General features: G+C 37.5%; 1 protein-coding gene across 3 annotated transcripts in view; it reads left to right on the top strand.

Annotated features, from left to right (window-relative positions):
- The window catches only part of WNK3 (WNK lysine deficient protein kinase 3), a 180,807-nt gene that overhangs the window by 139,110 nt on the left and 22,525 nt on the right, over positions 1 to 19,172 (top strand). For all 3 annotated transcript variants that reach the window (XM_047844675.1, XM_047844676.1, XM_047844677.1), the window contains exons 14-21: positions 253 to 408; positions 490 to 541; positions 1,780 to 1,914; positions 2,272 to 3,215; positions 8,480 to 8,570; positions 9,109 to 9,239; positions 9,777 to 10,399; positions 13,802 to 14,013. In XM_047844675.1, the coding sequence (XP_047700631.1) occupies positions 253 to 408; positions 490 to 541; positions 1,780 to 1,914; positions 2,272 to 3,215; positions 8,480 to 8,570; positions 9,109 to 9,239; positions 9,777 to 10,399; positions 13,802 to 14,013 (2,344 nt within the window). The remainder of the gene's footprint in view (positions 1 to 252; positions 409 to 489; positions 542 to 1,779; positions 1,915 to 2,271; positions 3,216 to 8,479; positions 8,571 to 9,108; positions 9,240 to 9,776; positions 10,400 to 13,801; positions 14,014 to 19,172) is intronic.

Raw genomic sequence — 19,172 nt, 5'->3', positions numbered from 1 at the left:
GCAAGATATTTTTTTAAATGCTGTGTTCTTCTCTGGTAGGTAGTATCAATCTGACAAACATCAGTGGTCTCCAAATAGAATAATTTAATGTACTGTGTGGTCCTTTAGTGCTGGTTGTTTTTTAATTCTGTTGTGGCATTTGTATCTAAATAGTTAATTTTAATTCATTTTTCTTTAAGATAGTCACTGTGGATACAATATTATAATTTTGAAGAAACTAAATTTAATAGATTTATTTTTACTTTTGGACAGGTTGAAGATAACTTTGTTCTGGAAAGCGAGAAAGAAAAATTTGTAGAAGAATTGAGGGCTATTGTAGGTCAGGCCCAGGAGATCCTTCATGCCCACTCTGCTATAGATAGAGCCATTGGAACTGACTCTATAATTGTGGAATCCAACAGTAGCCAAGTAAGAACAATTATTTAGCAAATAGGTCTTCTCAGATATGTATCAGGAACTTCTTTATTTATCTATTCATTTTTAATTCAGACAGGATCATCTGAACAAGTACAGATAAATTCTGCATCCACTCAGACCAGCAGTAAGTATATTTAATAAAATTTACCATGTGGCTTTTAAAGCAAGACATTTGGAAAGTTTATGCAACTTCGTTGGGAAAGATGTTTGCCAATAAAGGAAATTAATAAATTGTTAATGTAGGTTTTACCACACTTTAAAAGGACTTTTTAGCCCAGATGTAAGAAGTAAAACCATTCTGTAGGTTTCCTTCAAGTGTTGGTTCTTTATCAAATTAGTTTATTTCCGAGTTGCTGCATGGTATGTTACCAGAAAAGCAGTCGCAGTACTGATGACCTTTAACAGCTTTACTGTTTGAAGTCAACTGGTAAGTTTTTTTTTTTTTAACCACTGATGTGAGATGGACAGAACCTTTCTTAACTGATATCCCTATGTTCTAAGTTTGCCTCGTTTTTTAATATAGTCATTTATATCTTGATTTCCTTCCACTAATATTATGCTTCTACCTGCTCTGATCACTGATAAGTTTTTGTAAATCAGATACTAGATCAACTTCCAGGGACTAAAAATGGGGTCTTCTGTTTTCTTTTCTGATGACTTTATCTCTCCATTCTTTTCAGCTCTGGTCATGGTTATATTTAGAGTATCTGGGAGGGGGCGAAGAGCCATAGACAAATGAGGACCTGTGAAGGAATTATAACAACATGAAGAAGCAACAGGTGGTGTGGGAGTCATGAAATCAGATACCATTACCCTGAAATTTACTTTGTGTTAGGATGCCAGGGTCCTCCTCTATGTTCTTTTCCTTGTTAGGAGGAATTTGAGCAGATTTCTAACTGATAAAGCAGATTAAAGTTTAAAAAAGAATTACTTATTTAAATAAGTTTACAAAGTAGGAGTAAAGGTGTAGGGACTTTGTTTTTAAGTCATCATACAGTAAAATTGATTTTTTTTCTTTTGGGGTATAGTTCTGTAAATGTTAATGCTTGTAGATTTGCATAAGCATCATCATAATCAGGATCAGAACAGCTGGAGAAAATGTTTTCCATTTTCTCCCCAAAATTGTGCCCTGCTTTTATTGCTATTGATACAGTGTTTGTTTCATAGATTCTAAAATCCTTCCCTAAAGATATCTTGTGCTCAGTTGTTTAGAGTATTTGCCAGCATTGTACTGGCAAATCCTAGTGCTATTGGAAATGGAGATACAAGACAAATTGGTGTTTTAACCTGGTTTCCTTAATCAATAGGGTAAACATGTTGACAATTGCTTAGCCTATTAATTTTTGCAAATTCTTTCTACAGATGAATCTGCTCCTCAGTCATCTCCAGTTGGTCGGTGGCGATTCTGTATCAATCAAACAATAAGAAACCGTGAGGCTCAGTCTCCTCCTCTTCAGCAGTCCATGTCTACAGTTCCTGGGTTACCTCTACTTTCTGGTAAGTGTTATCTGTCAACTTCATCCAGACTTGGAAGATGGGGATACAAAATTTATACCATATCTTTAACTTGTTTTCATGGGTATTTCATTCTTCTGAGAATTTTCATAAGCATTTTTGAAGATGCTATTGTTAAGGTGTAACTTAAGCCATTTTAAAATATAATATTTATGAAAAAATAAAGATTTTTTTTTCACTTGGCAGGTTGAATTCTGTGTATTTTGAATCTTATTTATAACACTTATTCACACAGGTTCTTGTTTGTCCCTTGCTCCTCTTGTCCCCTTTGAGTTTGAGTACTAGTCCATGCTTTTTATTTATTAATATGTGCCTAGCTATTCTTTGTTATTGTTCTAGGTCCAAGAACCACAAGTAATAAGGAAATATCACAGGATACACTGCTCACTCTAGAAAATAATCCCTGCCAGCGTGTACTTTTTGCCTCCAAATCAGAACTCAAGGATGTAGTTGATGGTAAGATTTCTGAATATGCCAGTGTAGACACTAAGCAGCAAGCTGTATTTTATCAAGTGGAAGATGACAGGCAGATAATGGCATCAGTTGCTAGTAGTTCAACTCATACTGCTACTTCAGTTCGTGCAGTTCCAGTTGAATGTGAGGGATTCACCAACCAAGCAGGCATATTTCTACCTGCATATCCATGTCACCAAGCTGCCAGTCAGGCTGATGTACTTATGGTCCCTCCTGGCGAGTCAACTCAGATTGCTGGTAACTCTCTTACAACTCTGGCATTTATGTCTGATCAAAAGCCTCAATCCTTAGCAGTGCAGCAACCAACTATGGATGCAGAGTTGATTTCCCAAGAAGGAGAAACCACAGTGAACACTGAAGCAAGTTCTCCTAAGATGGTCATTCCCACTCAGACCCCTGGCCTTGAACTGACTACCCTTCTACCCTCTACTGTCCTGGAATCAGATGGGGAAAGACCTCCAAAAATGGAGTTTGCAGACAACCGAATTAAAACTCTGGATGAAAAATTAAGAAACTTGCTCTATCAGGAGCATAGCATATCTAGCATCTATCCTGAGAGTCAGAAGGATACCCAAAGCATAGACTCTCCATTTTCTTCCTCTGCTGAAGATACGCTCTCATGTCCAGTGCCAGAAGTCATAGGCATCAGTCACAGTGGAATTCAAGATAGTCCTGCACAGTCCCCTAATTTTCAGCAGACAGGCTCTAAGATTCTGTCCAATGTGGCTGTGAGTCAGCCTGCTAACATATCAGTGTTCAAAAGGGACCTGAATGTGATAACTTCTATACCCAGCGAAATATGTTTACATGTAAGTATTATTCTTTCTAATCAATTTCTTATCCTTATTCTTTTAAAGAAATTCCTTCTTTTCTAAAGTTCTGTCCTTTGAAATTAATCTATCTATGTCACAAGATTCTGAGGTCACAGGTATTTAGGAAGGCCATGACTTAGGCTACAGGTGCCAAGAATGTCTCCATAGAGACGGCGGAAGTATCTTTGGTGAGAGAGCCCTCTGGTGAATTAGCTAGGAACTTGCAAGCAGTGACTTTTTTTGTATTGGCAACAGAACAGGACTGATTTATAGATTGTTTTAGTGTGTAGGAAGAGCTGACTTTTATTTATTTTTTTAAGTTTTTATTTAAATTTCAGTTAGTTAAAATACAGTGTAACATTAGTTCAGGTGTACAGTATAGTGATTCAACACTCCCATACAACACCCAGTGCTCATCATGACAAGTGCACTCTTTAATTCCCACCACCTATTTTACCATCCCCCCTTCCCCCGCACTGACCTCCCTTCTGGTAACCATCAGTTCTCTGTAGTTAAGAGTCTTTCTTTTTTTTCTTCCTCTTTTTTCCCCTCTATGTTTGTTTGTTTTGTTTCTTAAATTCCACATATAAATGAAATCATATGGTATTTTTTAAAGTTATGTAACATAGGAAGAATCACATCACAGAGGTAGTGACTATCTGGTATTTATCCACTATTTGATACTTAACCTTCTTGACTTAAGCTTACACAGATTAGTTACATACCTATAACTTTTCATTCACAAAAATAGGATTGTGCTATATGCATATTTGTCTGTAAATTTATCTTTTCATTTTACAGTATATCATAAATATATTTCTAAATCTTTACCACTGTATCTCTTTATTATTATTATATAAGTAGTATATGTGTGTATATAAAGTAAAATCCATCCCACTTCCAAACCTATAGACATAGCTGTTAATGAATCTTTACAGACATGGTTTTAATTAACTTGCAAATATTTATATAATTTTACTCCTCTGTTTTATATTCACAAAGATATAGATATATGTTATATGTTTATATTCATGTGATGTTCAGAATTATTTTTCAGTTATGAACATTTATCTGTGTTGGCACACAGAGTTCCATCTCACGTTTTTTTAAACAATAGCATAATATTCCATTGAATAGATATAACAAATGTTCATATTTTTGTAAATTAGTAATTTTAAAATATGCAATTAATATATAAATAAGAAATAAGTTCAGAAGGAGGGAAAATTAAAAGTAATTTATGTTAACACCTCCTTATACTCCATTTCCTTCCCCAAACACTGTTAAGGTCCTGGTTTTATTTATTTTTTTTTTAATTTTTTTTTTCAACCTTTATTTATTTTTTTGGGGACAGAGAGAGACAGAGCATGAACGGGGGAGGGGCAGAGAGAGAGGGAGACACAGAATCGGAAACAGGCTCCAGGCTCCGAGCCATCAGCCCAGAGCCTGACGCGGGGCTTGAACTCACGGACCGCGAGATCGTGACCTGGCTGAAGTCGGACGCTTAACCGACTGTGCCACCCAGGGGCCCCTAAGGTCCTGGTTTTAATTCTTGAGGTCATTGCCATTAATAACGTGTAAATAATATACTTATCTATTTTTTTATTTAATAATTTTCAACAATACCTGTTAACTCACTGCTATGAAGGGTGAGGAAATTACAATATTTTCCCTTTCCTCTTCTTTCCCATACACTTCCCGATTTTTATTTACTTGTGTTTTTAACATGAGCAAAGTTTATAACATGTACATTTTTTTTCTGTAACACTTGGTTGTGCTTTGCCTGTAGGTTGATTCGAAGAATTGAAGATCAATAAACAGCATTTATGTTATGATTATATGTGTTAGCCTATGATCATGTAATATGATTAGAACCATAAAAAATGAAATATAATTTAATAATTTTAAACTTTGATCCTCAAAAGATACTGAAGTGTTAAAGTCAAATGAAATCTTTTGTTTTAAGTGTCCATTGCTACATCTGGATCAAATTTACCTGCTACTGTTTCTGGTGTCCTAGAATTCCTTTTTTTTCCCCTTTGAAATGCTTCTATGAGTAATATCTTTAAATATGTTGCATGGATGACTAATTTGTTTGTTTTTTTGTTTTTTAGTGTCCAAAAATGACTTTATTTTGCTTCACCCTTGATTAATTAAGTATACGTGGTAGGATCATTTTGAGTTAATTTTTGTATATGGTGTGGAATAGGGGTTCAACTTCATTCTTTTGCATGTGACTATCCAGTTGTTCCAGCACCAGTTATTCTCTTTGTTGTTATTTCTAAATGGAATTGTTTTCTTAATTTCCTTTTCAGATTTTTCATTGCTAGTGTATAGAAATACTAATTTTTAATTAATTTATTTACTTATTTTGAGAGAGAGAGAGAGCGAGTGGGGGAGTGGCAGAGAGAAAGGGAGAGGGAGAATCATACACAGGTTCTGCAGCTGTCAGTGTGCAGAGTCTGATGCAGAGCTCGAACTCACAAACCATGAGATCATGACCTGAGTCGAAACCAAGAGTCAGATGTTTAACTGACTGAGCCCCCAGGTGCCCCAGAAATACAACTAATTTTTAAGTGTTGATGTTGTACCTTCAATTTCGCTGAATGTGTATATTATTTAGGATTTTCTGTATAATATATAAGATCATATCATCTGTGAAAAAATAGTTTTATTTCTTCATTTCCTGTTTTTCTTATCCATTAACTTTTCATTGCATGTTTTCCATCTCTTTGTCCTTTTGTTTTTTGTACTTGGAGAATTTCTCAATTTTTATGCTGTTTCCAGACTTTTATTCAGGTATTTTTTTATGTCAAGGATTATATTTTAATTTCCAATAACTGTAGTTCATTCTTTTTCTTATGGTTGTAGTATATTCACACATCTTTCTGGAGGTATTACAGTCTTATTCTATGTTATTAATGCTATTTCCTTGGCTATTCTTCTGTTTATTGAATTTAGTGGGTTTTTAAACTTTTTTTTAAAATTTTTTTATGTGTATTTATTTTTGAGAGAGAGGGAGAGGCAGAGCATGAGCAGGGGAGGGGCAGAGAGAGAGGGAGACACAGAATCCAAAACAGGCACCAGGCTCTGAGCTGTCAGCACAGAGCCCGATGTGGGGCTCAAACTCGTGGGATCATGACCTGAGCCGAAGTTGGATGCCCAGCCGACTGAGCCACCCATGCGCCCCTGTTTTTTTAACTTTTTATTTATTTTTTTAAGTAGTCTCCACACCCATTGTGGGGCCTAAACTCACAACCCCAAGATCAAGAGTCACACATTCTAACCAACTGAGCCAGCCAGGCACCCCTAGTGTTTTCTTATAGTATTGATTTCCTGTAAGTGTTTGGTGATTCTTAGTTGTGTACTCATATTTTCTTTTCCCTATGTAAGATTCCTTGTTTGTCTCTCTAAATGCTATATATAATTGCTGTAGCCTTCCTCCAGTAATTGTGAGAAAGGCATGAGACAGGCTTCTTGGCTCTGGATATTACAACTTTTCTCTAAATGCTGCCTGGAAGGTGGCCTAATAATCTTCACAGGTAGAAGGGCTTCCCCTTCCTCTTGGATGTTGTCTCCTTTCTCCATTGCTGATCTTTCTCGTGGCCACAAACATTTGCCTCTCACCACTCTTATTTGGGAGCAGATGCCTCTCCCTTTTGCTTGCTTTGGAGGTCAGGAGGGAAAGAGAACTTCCTGGCTGTTCTTTCTTTAGTACCCCAACCAGTTTTCTCCCATTCAGTAAGTCAAGATCTCTTTTTTGTGGACCTCAAATTCTAGTAGTGGAAGACAAACCCTAAACAAATAAAAGGTTATAATAGAACAAGTAGGGGATTACTTTATTACAAGGTGGTCAGGGAAGAACTTGTGTGTGATGGTGACATTCACAGGTGGAGACCTGTTCAAGGAACCAAAAGAAGTCCAGTAAGTAGGAGAGTGTTATGAGATGATGTTTAGGAGGCATAAAGGAGACAGATTGGGTATAGCTTTGTAAGCATTCTAGTCAACCACTCTTCCTTTAGGTTGGCCAGTGCTCTCTCTTACTGTCTGTATCTGCCATCCAAGTTTGCAGCATTTTGTAACAGTTCCTGCATGTGTCATGGGCTGCTTTTCCTCCTTTAGTCATATATGTATGTGTATCTTTTTTTTCTGTTGTATCTATGAATTTGGATTTGTAATGTAGGCTAGAACTTGTATTTAACTTACCATCTTGATTCAGTTATTACTTATTAAAATTTTTCTGTAATTGAAGTGGGACCAGTGCAACATTTTCTAAATTATAATATTATTGAGAGGTTTTTTTCTTTTCTCTTCAAGAAAGTAGCATTATTACTAGTCCAAAATGGGACTTTGGAAAATAAGAACTGATTGATCAGAATTTTAATAACTGTTGACATGCCCTAAGTGTCAATAATGCTGATTTAAGACTCCAGTGTACTTAGTGCCACTTAGGCCATCCTTCTTGCAAACAAATGCTGAATCCCATTATTTGAACTTTTTAAATACTCATTTGATTTTCTAGATTAGTAGAGACCATTTCCATATTTTCCAAAGTATTTGTGGTTGTGCATTTTTTATATTAATTATTATAGAGGATTTATTTTTAAAGTACTCATTTAGAATACAACAGTTAATTCTGGCATTTTGTTGGGAGGGATGGGAGGACAAGAGGAGACTGATTTTATAGCCAGCTATGGCCTGATATTAATAATATTTCTATCAAGAATTTGAAATACTTTTGAGGCCTATTGTAAGATTCTGTGTGCTTACATAAAGTTAAGAAATTTGACTTGGTAATATTTCTCTATAAATATAAATGCCTAGATATCTTGTTTTTCTATGTTTTCATGTGTATTAGGCATCTTTAACTCTGTTGAATAATATGAGCATAAATGAAAAGTTTCCTTTTAAAAGCATAGGGTTTCGGTAACCTTTTTTAGTAAATGAAGCATGTGAAGGAAACAATTTTAATTTTCAGTTTTCAAAGTTGTTATAATAAAAAATATCCGAGGCTGGAAGATTTATATTCTGCTCTTTTACTTATCTTAAGTCTAATATTTTTAAAGAAAGGGGAGGATTAATTCCTATAAGTTGAATACTTCAGATTCATTGTGATGAATAAATGCTATTAATGCAAGTATACATAGCATTCTATTTTTGATTACTGATTAGTCAGTGCAAGAAACTCTAATGGTATAAGCAACTGATTCACCATGTCTAAATTATTACCATTTTGGTTTTTCTCTTTTTGTCTCCATTAGGAGATGTCTCCAGATGCTTCACTTCCAGGGGATCCAGAGACCTATCCTGCTGCTGTGTCAAGTGGTGGAGCCATTCATCTGCAGACAGGAGGTGGATATTTTGGCCTAAGCTTTACTTGTCCTAGTCTCAAAAATCCTATTAGCAAGAAATCCTGGACTCGCAAATTAAAAAGCTGGGCATACAGGCTACGGCAGTCAACCAGCTTTTTCAAGAGATCAAAAGTCCGTCAAGGTAGTGTGCTTACAGTCAGGGACATAGACTAGGTAACATCACTTTTCATTTACTTCTGTTTTTTTTTGTTTCTTTGTTCATATACAGATCTTACCACTTTTTCCACGTAGCACATGTATGTGACATGTCCCATTAATGTCATTGCCATTTTATTTTTACTTTTGTAACTAATTTGGTTTTACAGTTATTCATTTCACGTAGATACTAAGTCTCGGGATAAATCATACGTCTGATTTTGAGTTAGGGACTTCTACAATGTTGCTTATTACATTAACACTTTTTAATTATCTAGCAGGGTTTAAGCTTTTCTACTTTTCTTCATTTTTGGTAATGTAAACAAATTTAGTCTTAATAAACAATTTTCTCTTTTCTGCTTACAATTTTGCAAAACTTACAGTGGAAACAGAAGATATGAGATCAGCAGTTGCTCCTGATCCCATTCCTCTGACAGGAGAGTCTACAGCTGATACTAGGGCTTTGAGTAGATGCAAAGTGATGAGTGGATCATTTCAGCGGGGTCGGTTCCAGGTTTGTGTTCTTTGGTTGAATCTTTATCTACAAGGGCATTGTAAAAGGTAATAGTATTGAAGATCTTGGTATGTAGATGATACTTATTTTCAGTGTAGATTAATGTCATATTTAATACACATCCCCTTACCTTTTGTAGCCTTCCAATAAAGGTGAGTCTAAAGAAATGGGGATTTTTGTAGCTGGAAAAGAGCACAGAAATGAGTCATCATTTTGGTGGGGGGTGATTGGGTCATCTTTTTAATAAATCTAATTTCTTATCCTTTAGAATCTCAGCAACTTGAATTATGTAATTTTTTTAAATTGTGGAATTTTGTTTGAGCAATATGAAGCCAATTTTCTTTACCCAAGGGGCCCACTTGAAAGACTTTGAATATGGGAATTCTAAAAGTGGCTTTTAAATTTGTGTATTATTGATAGGTATACATCACAGCACACCATCCACTTGTCTGTACCATATTTTGATATTGAATTTCTTTGTGGGTTTACTCTTTGGTTAGATAGAACCAGCCATTTTTGCCTTTTTTTGTATCTCAGGTGATTACAGTTCCTCAGCAGCAGTCAGTGAAAGTGACATCTTTTGGAATAGAACACATACCAGCATTCAATAAAATGACAACCCATTCTAATGAAGAAGTTCTAGCCTTTACTGAAATAGCCAAGTCTCAGTTAGTGAAAATGGAAACTTCCATGTGCAATCCACAAACTTCACTTTCTTCTCAGAAGTTACGAGCTCATCGTGAAACCTTTAAAGAAGATAAAAGAAATGCCAAACAAGGTGACAACTACTCATCTTTCAACACAGCTTGTGAGACTGATGTATCTTTGATGACCCCAGAAAAGGAACTGGAAGAAAACTCAGCCATGGGAAGTAGTATGCATTCTGGACTTGAACTATTGCTTAAAGAGAGAGAGACATTTACTGCTGGGAAATATCCTAGCTCTGATAGTGAATTTTCAGCCACTCTTGCTGGCAGAGGGAGGTCAGTGGCAAAGACTGCTCCAGTGAGTGATCAGTGCTTACCACTCCGTGAAGAAAAAGCCTTTGCTCAAACACAGAGCTCACTCTTCTATTCACCATCTTCTCCAATGAGCAGTGATGATGACTCAGAAATAGAGGATGAGGATTTGAAGGTGGAGCTTCAAAGATTACGAGAAAAGTAAGGATTGTTTCTCTTTTAAAAAAAAAATTTTTTTGACGTTTATTTTTGAGAGAAACAGAGCATGAATGGGGGAGGAGCAGAGAGAGAGGGAGACACAGAATCCAAAGCAGGCTCCAGGCTCTGAGCTGTTAGCACAGGGCCCGACGTAGGGGTCAAACTCAGGAGCTGTGATATCATGACCTGAGCCGAAGTCGGACACCCAACCTATTGAGCCACCCAGGCACCCCAGGATTGTTGCTCGTTTGTCACAAATCTGAGTGCCCCAAGTTTTATAGAACAAAGTGTTTGACAGATAGCTAATTTACAATTGGTGACATTTTAATGACTGAAAATTGTTGATGATTGAGAACTGCAAAGATACCATCAGATCTCCCAGGTTAAGGTCTCAGTCCCACAGATGCCAATCATAAGTCCAGGCGGTGTTACCTATGCTTCTGACCAACCTGTTTGTTATAAATCAAAGGCTCCCAGAAACCCTTCGTTGCGTTCAGTTAATTTACTAGAGTGGCTTACAGAACTCAGGAGAACAGTTTACTTCCTAGATTATCAATTTATTATAAAAGGACACAACTGAGGAATAGTCAGATGGCAAGGTGTAGGGGAAGGGGCATGGAGCTTCCATACCCTCTTGGGAGTGACACTCTCCTAGCACCTTCATGTGTTTACCAACCTAGAAACTCTCCAAACCCTATAGTTCAGGGATTTTTCTGGAAGCTTCATTATGGTAGGCACAATTGATGAAATCATTGGCCGCTGGCGACTAATAAGTTCAGTCTGTAGCTTCTGTCCACTCCCCGGAGGTGGAGTGGGGGGAGCTGAAAGTCCCACTGTAATCATTGAGTTGGTTCTCCTGGCAAGCAGTCTCCATCCTTAGGGGCTTTTTAAAAGTAAGGTCATTAATATAAACTCAGGTGTGATTCCAAGGGGCTTGTGATAAATAAGATTCCTTTCACCTTTATCACTCTGGAGCTATTTTAGGAACTGGAGCTATTTGAGGAAAACAGACCAAATATTAAAACGAAAGATTCTCCCACTGCTCTTTGTAGCTTAGGAAATTACAAGAGTTTTCAGAAATAGGTGCCAGGAACAGGGATAAAGATGTTAATATAAATCATAATATCACAACAGTAATAAAGCACACAAAACAGTCTCGTACTTCTCATGCCCTGATCTCATTTCTCAGAGGCAACCACTGTGAACTGTTTGGTATGCCTGACCTGTAATTTTTCTATGCATTTACAAATACATACTTTTTTCTTTTTATAAAAGTGGGGTAATATATGTTATTCTAAATTTTTTTACTTAATATTGTGCACATGTGTGTGTGTTTGTATACACACGTTTGCACAAGTAGTCTTTGTTCCATACATTAGAATAGCCAAAGTTTATTTAATCCCTCATTAATGGACATTTCAGTTTTATTCCATGTGTTTTTTTTTTAATTTTTTTTTCAACGTTTATTTATTTTTGGGACAGAGAGAGACAGAGCATGAACGGGGGAGGGGCAGAGAGAGAGGGAGACACAGAATCGGAAACAGGCTCCAGGCTCTGAGCCATCAGCCCAGAGCCGGACGCGGGGCTCGAACTCCCGGACCGCGAGATCGTGACCTGGCTGAAGTCGGACGCTTAACCGACTGCGCCACCCAGGCGCCCCTCCATGTTTTTCTTATGTAAACAATTTAAATAAAAACTTGAAATGTTAAAAAATGAAAAATAATGTTGAAGTACACAAAGTAAACATCCTTACATTTTTACATAATTATGTGAGTATTTTTTGTAGGATAGATACCCAAAAATAGAATTTCTGGGTTAAAAGGTATGTGCACATGAAATTGATAGATACTGCTAAAATTGTTGTCCAAGGTAGCTGTATCATTTTTTTTTTATTTTTTTTTTTAACGTTTATTTAGTTTTGAGACAGAGACAGCATGAACAGGGGAGGAGCAGAGAGAGAGGGAGACACAGAATCTGAAACAGGCTCTAGGCTCTGAGCTGTCAGCACAGAGCCCGACGCGGGGCTCGAACTCACGGACCGTGAGATCGTGACCTGAGCCGAGGTCGGACGCTCAACCGACCGAGCCAGCCAGGCGCCCCCCATTTTATACACCAAACAAAAATATATGAAAGTGGGGCGCCTTGCTAGCTCAGTCATGATCATGAGTTCAAGCCCCAAGGTTGGGTGTAGAGATTACTTTAAAAAATATATGAGAGCCTGTCTTCCCACTTCTTAACCAACTGAGCCACCCAAGTGCCCCATCTGTCTTCCCATTTCTTAGCAACATTGGACTGGATATTTTTTTGAATGTTTATTTATTTTTGAGAGAGAGACAGAGAGAGACAGATAGACAGACAGACAGAGCATGAGTGCAGGAGAGGCAGAGAGAGAGGGAGACACAGAATCCAAAGCAGGCTCCATCCAGGCTCTGAGCTGTCAGCACAGAACCCAACACAGGGTTCAAACTCCTGAACCGTGAGAACATTACCTGAGCCAAAGTGGGACACTCAGCCACCTGAGCCACCCAGGTGCCCCAACATTGGACTGGGTATTATTGATCCTTTTTCTTTTATTCCAATCAGATGAATTTAAAAATTTTTCTTAAAAAATAATTTTATTCTCCTAGTTAAAAGTGAAGTTGTACATCATCTCATATTTATTGGCTACTTGTATTTCCTCTTCCTTGGAGTCACCTTCTCATATTCTTTCCCCTTTTTTCTATTACGTTTCTTTTTTTTTCTCTTATTGAGTTTTAGGAACTATTTGTGTATTCTGTGAATCTTTTACTATATGTTGAAAATATTTTCTTGTTTATATTTGCAACATATAATAAAGAAAAGGTTAATATTACTAATACTGTGTGACTTTAAATTTTGTTTTATTGTCTTTCACTATATTGAAGTTTTAGAAATTTTTTCTTGTCAGTTTGCTTACTTTTTTCATTTTATTAAAATCATTTCACAGATTTTTAAATTTATTTTAAGAGAGAGAGAGAGAGAGCACCCAAGAGAGTAGGGGAATGGCAGAGAGGGAGGGAGAGAGAGAATCCCAAGCAGTCCCTACCCCCATCAGCACAGAGCCAGAGACAGGGCTGGATCTCATGAACCATGAGATGACCTGAGCCAAAATCAAGAGTCAGACGCTTAACCAAGTGAGCCACGTAGGCACTCCAGTTTGTTTAATTTTTTCTTTTTTTTAAAAAAATTTTTTTTTTGTTTAATTTTTTCTTAATGTCTGATTAATGTTGTGCTTAGGAAAGCATATCCCATCCTAAAACTGTGAATATTCTTTATTTTTACATTCTTAATCTAAATTCCTTGTTAAACTTGTATTGCATAGAGTTTTTTGGCTTATCTGTATGGTGTCAGTGCTATTAAAATGCTTTCTGCATTATTTTCATTTAGACACATTCAGGAGGTGGTAAATCTTCAAACCCAGCAGAATAAGGAGCTGCAAGAGCTCTATGAACGCCTTCGGGCAATTAAAGATAGCAAAATCCAATCATCAGAGGCTCCTCTGCCACCATCATCACCACGTAGACCAAGATCTTTCAAAAGCAAACTTCGCAGCCGCCCCCAGTCCTGGACACATGTGGACAATGTCGCAGTTGCCACAGGTAAAGCGGTCCTGAAAGTGGTTTTAAAAAACTGGTGAAAGATCAGCAAAATTAGAAATATAATGATATAAAGTTTATTTCTTATTAAGCTAATATGCTCTAAAGAAGTGCACATTATCCTGAGATTCTTTTCTACCTTTTTGGTATTAAGTATTCTTTTATGAAATAATGGTGAGGATAGATGATAGATTCTGGAGAGCATGTGAGTGTGTTTTATGTTTTTATTTGGGAAACAAACACCTGGAAGCCCAATTTCTTTTCTTGTTTTTTTACATATGAAATTTATTGTTAAATTGGTTTCCATACAACACCCAGTGCTCATCCCAACAGGTGCCCTCTTCCATACCCATCACCCACCCCCCACTCCCTCCCACTCCCCATCAACCCTCAGTTTGTTCTCAGTTTTTAAGAGTCTCTTATGTTCTGGCTCCCTCCCTCTCTAACCTCTTTTTTTTTCTTCCCCTCCCCCATGGTCTTCTGTTAAGTTTCTCAGGATCCACATAAGAGTGAAAACATATGGTATCTGTCTTTCTCTGTATACTTATTTCACTTAGCAGAACACTCTCCAGTTCCATCCACGTTGCTACAAAAGGCCATATTTCATTCTTTCTCGTTGCCATGTAGTATTCCACTGTGTATATAAACCACAACTTTTGCCTGCTGCTCATTTTGTGTCTACCTCTTCATTCTTCGAAGAAGCAGGGAGACAACGAACTCCAGGTAGTGAGGTAAAAAAAATCCTGCAACAGTAGTATTCCACAGGTGACTAAGGCTCTATTTATTTTATTTTACTCTTTTTTTCCTTCTTTTCTCCAGAGTGGATTTCTCCATTAATTGATCTTCTTGTTGGCTGATTCTTTATTTTGCCCTCCCATATCTGTTGTTGAGCCACTCTAGTGAATTTTTTATTTCACTTATTGTACTTTTAAACTCCAGAATTTGTTTTTTGAAATAATTTCTATCTCTATTGATATTCTCTATTTGATTTGAGACATTGTTATCATACTTTCCTTTAAATTTTTAGGCATAGTTTCTTTAAATTTGAATACAGGCTTTGTCTACTAAGACCAAAATCTAGGCCCCCTTCAGGATGTTTTTGTTGACTTTTTTTGTCTGTATATGTGGCATATGTTACTATTTCTTTGCATGTCTCTTAATTTTGTGATAAAAACTGGACACTATAGGTAATATATTATAACAGCTCTAGTATAAGATTCTTCCACCCTCTTCCCCACCAAGGTCTGTTGTATTTTGTTTATTATTGTTCTGGTATTTTCTTGGTATTGGTATTCGTTTAGTGATTTTCCAACACTACTCTATATTCCCTGCAGTGTAGGCCATTGAGTTCTTTGCAACTTAAAAAAAAATTTGTTTTGGGGGGCACCTGGGTGCCTCAGTCAGTTAAGCATCCAACTGAGGTCACGATCTCACATTTGCAAGTTTGAGCCCCACATCAGGCTCTGTGCTGACAGCTCAGAGCCTGGAGCCTGCTTCAGATTCTGTGTCTCCCTCTCTCTCTGCCCTTCCCCCGCTCACACTCTGTCTCTCTCTCAAAAATAAATAAACATTAAAAATTTTTTTTTAATTTTGTTTTGGGGTGCCTGGGTGGCTCAGTTGGTTAAGCATCTGACTCTTGATTTCGGTTTAGTTCATGATCTCAGGGTTTGTGAGGTTGAGCCCCACATCTGACTCTGTGCTGATTGCTCAGAGCCTGCTTGGGATTTTCTACCTCCTTCTCTCTCTGCCCCTCCCCTGCTTCTGTGTGCTCTCTTCTCAGAATAAATAAGTAAACTTAAAAATAAATAAAATGAATTTAAAAACTTTGTTTTTATTTTTAAGCCTGGCATGCTAAGGTTCATACCTGGGTCAGTACATTTAGTGGTGAGCCAATGATTGGCCAGAAGATTTCATTAAATGACTCATCTGGATATTTTTGCCAAGGGAATCTCTGTGGGAAGGCACACTTTCTAGCTTTACTTTACAAGAAAACTTTTGAATTTCTTTCCTGCTTGTCCAGGAACTGAAGTGCAGCCAGAATTGAGTGATTGGTACTTTTTCCTTTCTTAGGTCTTTCCTGGCTTGCCAGACATTTATATTCCCAGGAATATGCCAGAGGTTTTAAAAGTTTCCTATGGTCATCTAATTGCCCTAGAATTCATTTTAATTCTAGGCCAGATTCTTGTTTGCCCCAACTGAATCACTGCATCTGAGTTGTTGCCAGTGCTTTCCTATTGTTTCAGTAATGCCCTGGAGGTAGCTCCTTACCCTCCCCACTCCCCAGACCCAGCCTGCCTGGGCTGACCTGAGCTCTAAGTGAAACCAAATATCTACCACACTCTAAGAATAGAGATTTTTCTGGGTTGTTGCAAGTTCAGATGACTGTGCTCTGGGGATGGTACTTTTAAAGGAACTCAAAAAGAGGTCTGATCTCTATTGTCTGCAATGCTGCTGGCCTTTAGCTATCCCAACACTGAGCTGGGAGGGAAGCCGGGAGGGGAATTACCACAAGTTAAAATGTCACAGATCTCATTAGTTTGTCTTGAATAAATGATTTTTATTTCATTCTGTGTCTCTGGATAATTGTCAGAGTTCTGAAATAGTTGGTTTGAGTTGTTTTGCCCATATTTTTATTGTTGTAAGAGCAAGTTCACCTAGGCCCTTATTCTGCATTTTTGAAGTCTGTCTCCTCCCTCTTTTTCTATTATCTGAAAGAACTTGTGTTGAATTAGTACTATTTCTTCTTTAACTGTCTGGAAGAATTTTTCATTTTTTTTTTTTATTTTTTTTTTTATTTTTATTTTATTTTATTTTTTTTTTATGAAATTTATTGACAAATTGGTTTCCATACAACACCCAGTGCTCATCCCAAAAGGTGCCCTCCTCAATACCCATCACCCACCCTCTCCTCCCTCCCACCCCCCATCAACCGTCAGTTTGTTCTCAGTTTTTAAGTCTCTTATGCTTTGGCTCTCTCCCATTCTAACCTCTTTTTTTTTTTTCCTTCCCCTCCCCCATGGGTTCCTGTGAAGTTTCTCAGGATCCACATAAGAGTGAAACCATATGGTATCTGTCTTTCTCTGTATGGCTTATTTCACTTAGCATCACACTTTCCAGTTCCATCCACGTTGCTACAAAAGGCCATGTTTCATTTTTTCTCATTGCCACGTAATATTCCATTGTGTATATAAACCACAATTTCTTTATCCATTCATCAGTTGATGGACATTTAGGCTCTTTCCATAATTTGGCTATTGTTGAGAGTGCTGCTATGAACATTGGGGTACAAGTGGCCCTATGCATCAGTGCTCCTGTATCCCTTGGATAAATTCCTAGCAGTGCTATTGCTGGGTCATAGGGTAGGTCTATTTTTAATTTTCTGAGGAACCTCCACACTGCTTTCCAGAGCGGCTGCACCAATTTGCATTCCCACCAACAGTGCAAGAGGGTTCCCGTTTCTCCACATCCTCTCCAGCATCTATAGTCTCCTGATTTGTTCATTTTGGCCACTCTGACTGGCGTGAGGTGATACCTGAGTGTGGTTTTGATTTGTATTTCCCTGATAAGGAGCAACGCTGAACATCTTTTCATGTGCCTGTTGGCCATCCGGATGTCTTCTTTAGAGAAGTGTCTATTCATGTTTTCTGCCCATTTCTTCACTGGGTTATTTGTTTTTCGGGTGTGGAGTTTGGTGAGCTCTTTATAGATTTTGGATACTAGCCCTTTGTCCGATATGTCATTTGCGAATATCTTTTCCCATTCCGTTGGTTGCCTTTTAGTTTTGTTGGTTGTTTCCTTTGCTGTGCAGAAGCTTTTTATCTTCATAAGGTCCCAGTAATTCACTTTTGCTTTTAATTCCCTTGCCTTTGGGGATGTGTCGAGTAAGAGATTGCTACGGCTGAGGTCAGAGAGGTCTTTTCCTGCTTTCTCCTCTAAGGTTTTGATGGTTTCCTGTCTCACATTTAGGTCCTTTATCCATTTTGAGTTTATTTTTGTGAATGGTGTGAGAAAGTGGTCTAGTTTCAACCTTCTGCATGTTGCTGTCCAGTTCTCCCAGCACCATTTGTTAAAGAGGCTGTCTTTTTTCCATTGGATGTTCTTTCCTGCTTTGTCAAAGATGAGTTGGCCATATGTTTGTGGGTCTAGTTCTGGGGTTTCTATTCTATTCCATTGGTCTATGTGTCTGTTTTGGTACCAATACCATGCTGTCTTGATGATGACAGCTTTGTAGTAGAGTCTAAAGTCTGGGATTGTGATGCCTCCTGCTTTTGTCTTCTTCTTCAAAATTCCTTTGGCTATTCGGGGCCTTTTGTGGTTCCATATGAATTTTAGGATTGCTTGTTCTAGTTTCGAGAAGAATGCTGGTGCAATGTTGATTGGGATTGCATTGAATGTGTAGATAGCTTTGGGTAGTATTGACATTTTGACAATATTTATTTTTCCAATCCATGAGCAGGGAATGTCTTTCCATTTCTTTAAATCTTCTTCAATTTCCTTCATAAGCTTTCTATAGTTTTCAGCATACAGATCCTTTACATCTTTGGTTAGATTTATTCCTAGGTATTTTATGCTTCTTGGTGCAATTGTGAATGGGATCAGTTTCTTTATTTGTCTTTCTGTTGCTTCATTGTTAGTGTATAAGAATGCAACTGATTTCTGTACATTGATTTTGTATCCTGCAACTTTGCTGAATTCATGGATCAGTTCTAGCAGACTTTTGGTGGAGTCTATCGGATTTTCCATGTATAGTATCATGTCATCTGCAAAAAGCGAAAGCTTGACTTCATCTTTGCCAATTTTGATGCCTTTGATTTCCTTTTGTTGTCTGATTGCTGATGCTAGAACTTCCAGCACTATGTTAAACAACAGCGGTGAGAGTGGGCATCCCTGTTGTGTTCCTGATCTCAGGGAAAAAGCTCTCAGGTTTTCCTCATTGAGGATGATGTTAGCTATGGGCTTTTCATAAATGGCTTTTATGATCTTTAAATATGTTCCTTCTCTCCCGACTTTCTCAAGGGTTTTTATTAAGAAAGCGTGCTGGATTTTGTCAAAGGCCTTTTCTGCATTGATTGACAGGATCATATGGTTCTTCTCTTTTTTTTTTTTTTGTTAATGTGATGTATCACGTTGATTGATTTGCGAATGTTGAACCAGCCCTGCAT

Source organism: Prionailurus viverrinus, chromosome X (genome assembly GCF_022837055.1).
Source record: "Prionailurus viverrinus isolate Anna chromosome X, UM_Priviv_1.0, whole genome shotgun sequence".
Classification (NCBI taxonomy): Eukaryota; Metazoa; Chordata; class Mammalia; order Carnivora; family Felidae; genus Prionailurus; species Prionailurus viverrinus.
Note: the sequence above shows the minus strand (reverse complement) of the source record. Positions and strands in the feature narration are given on the sequence as shown.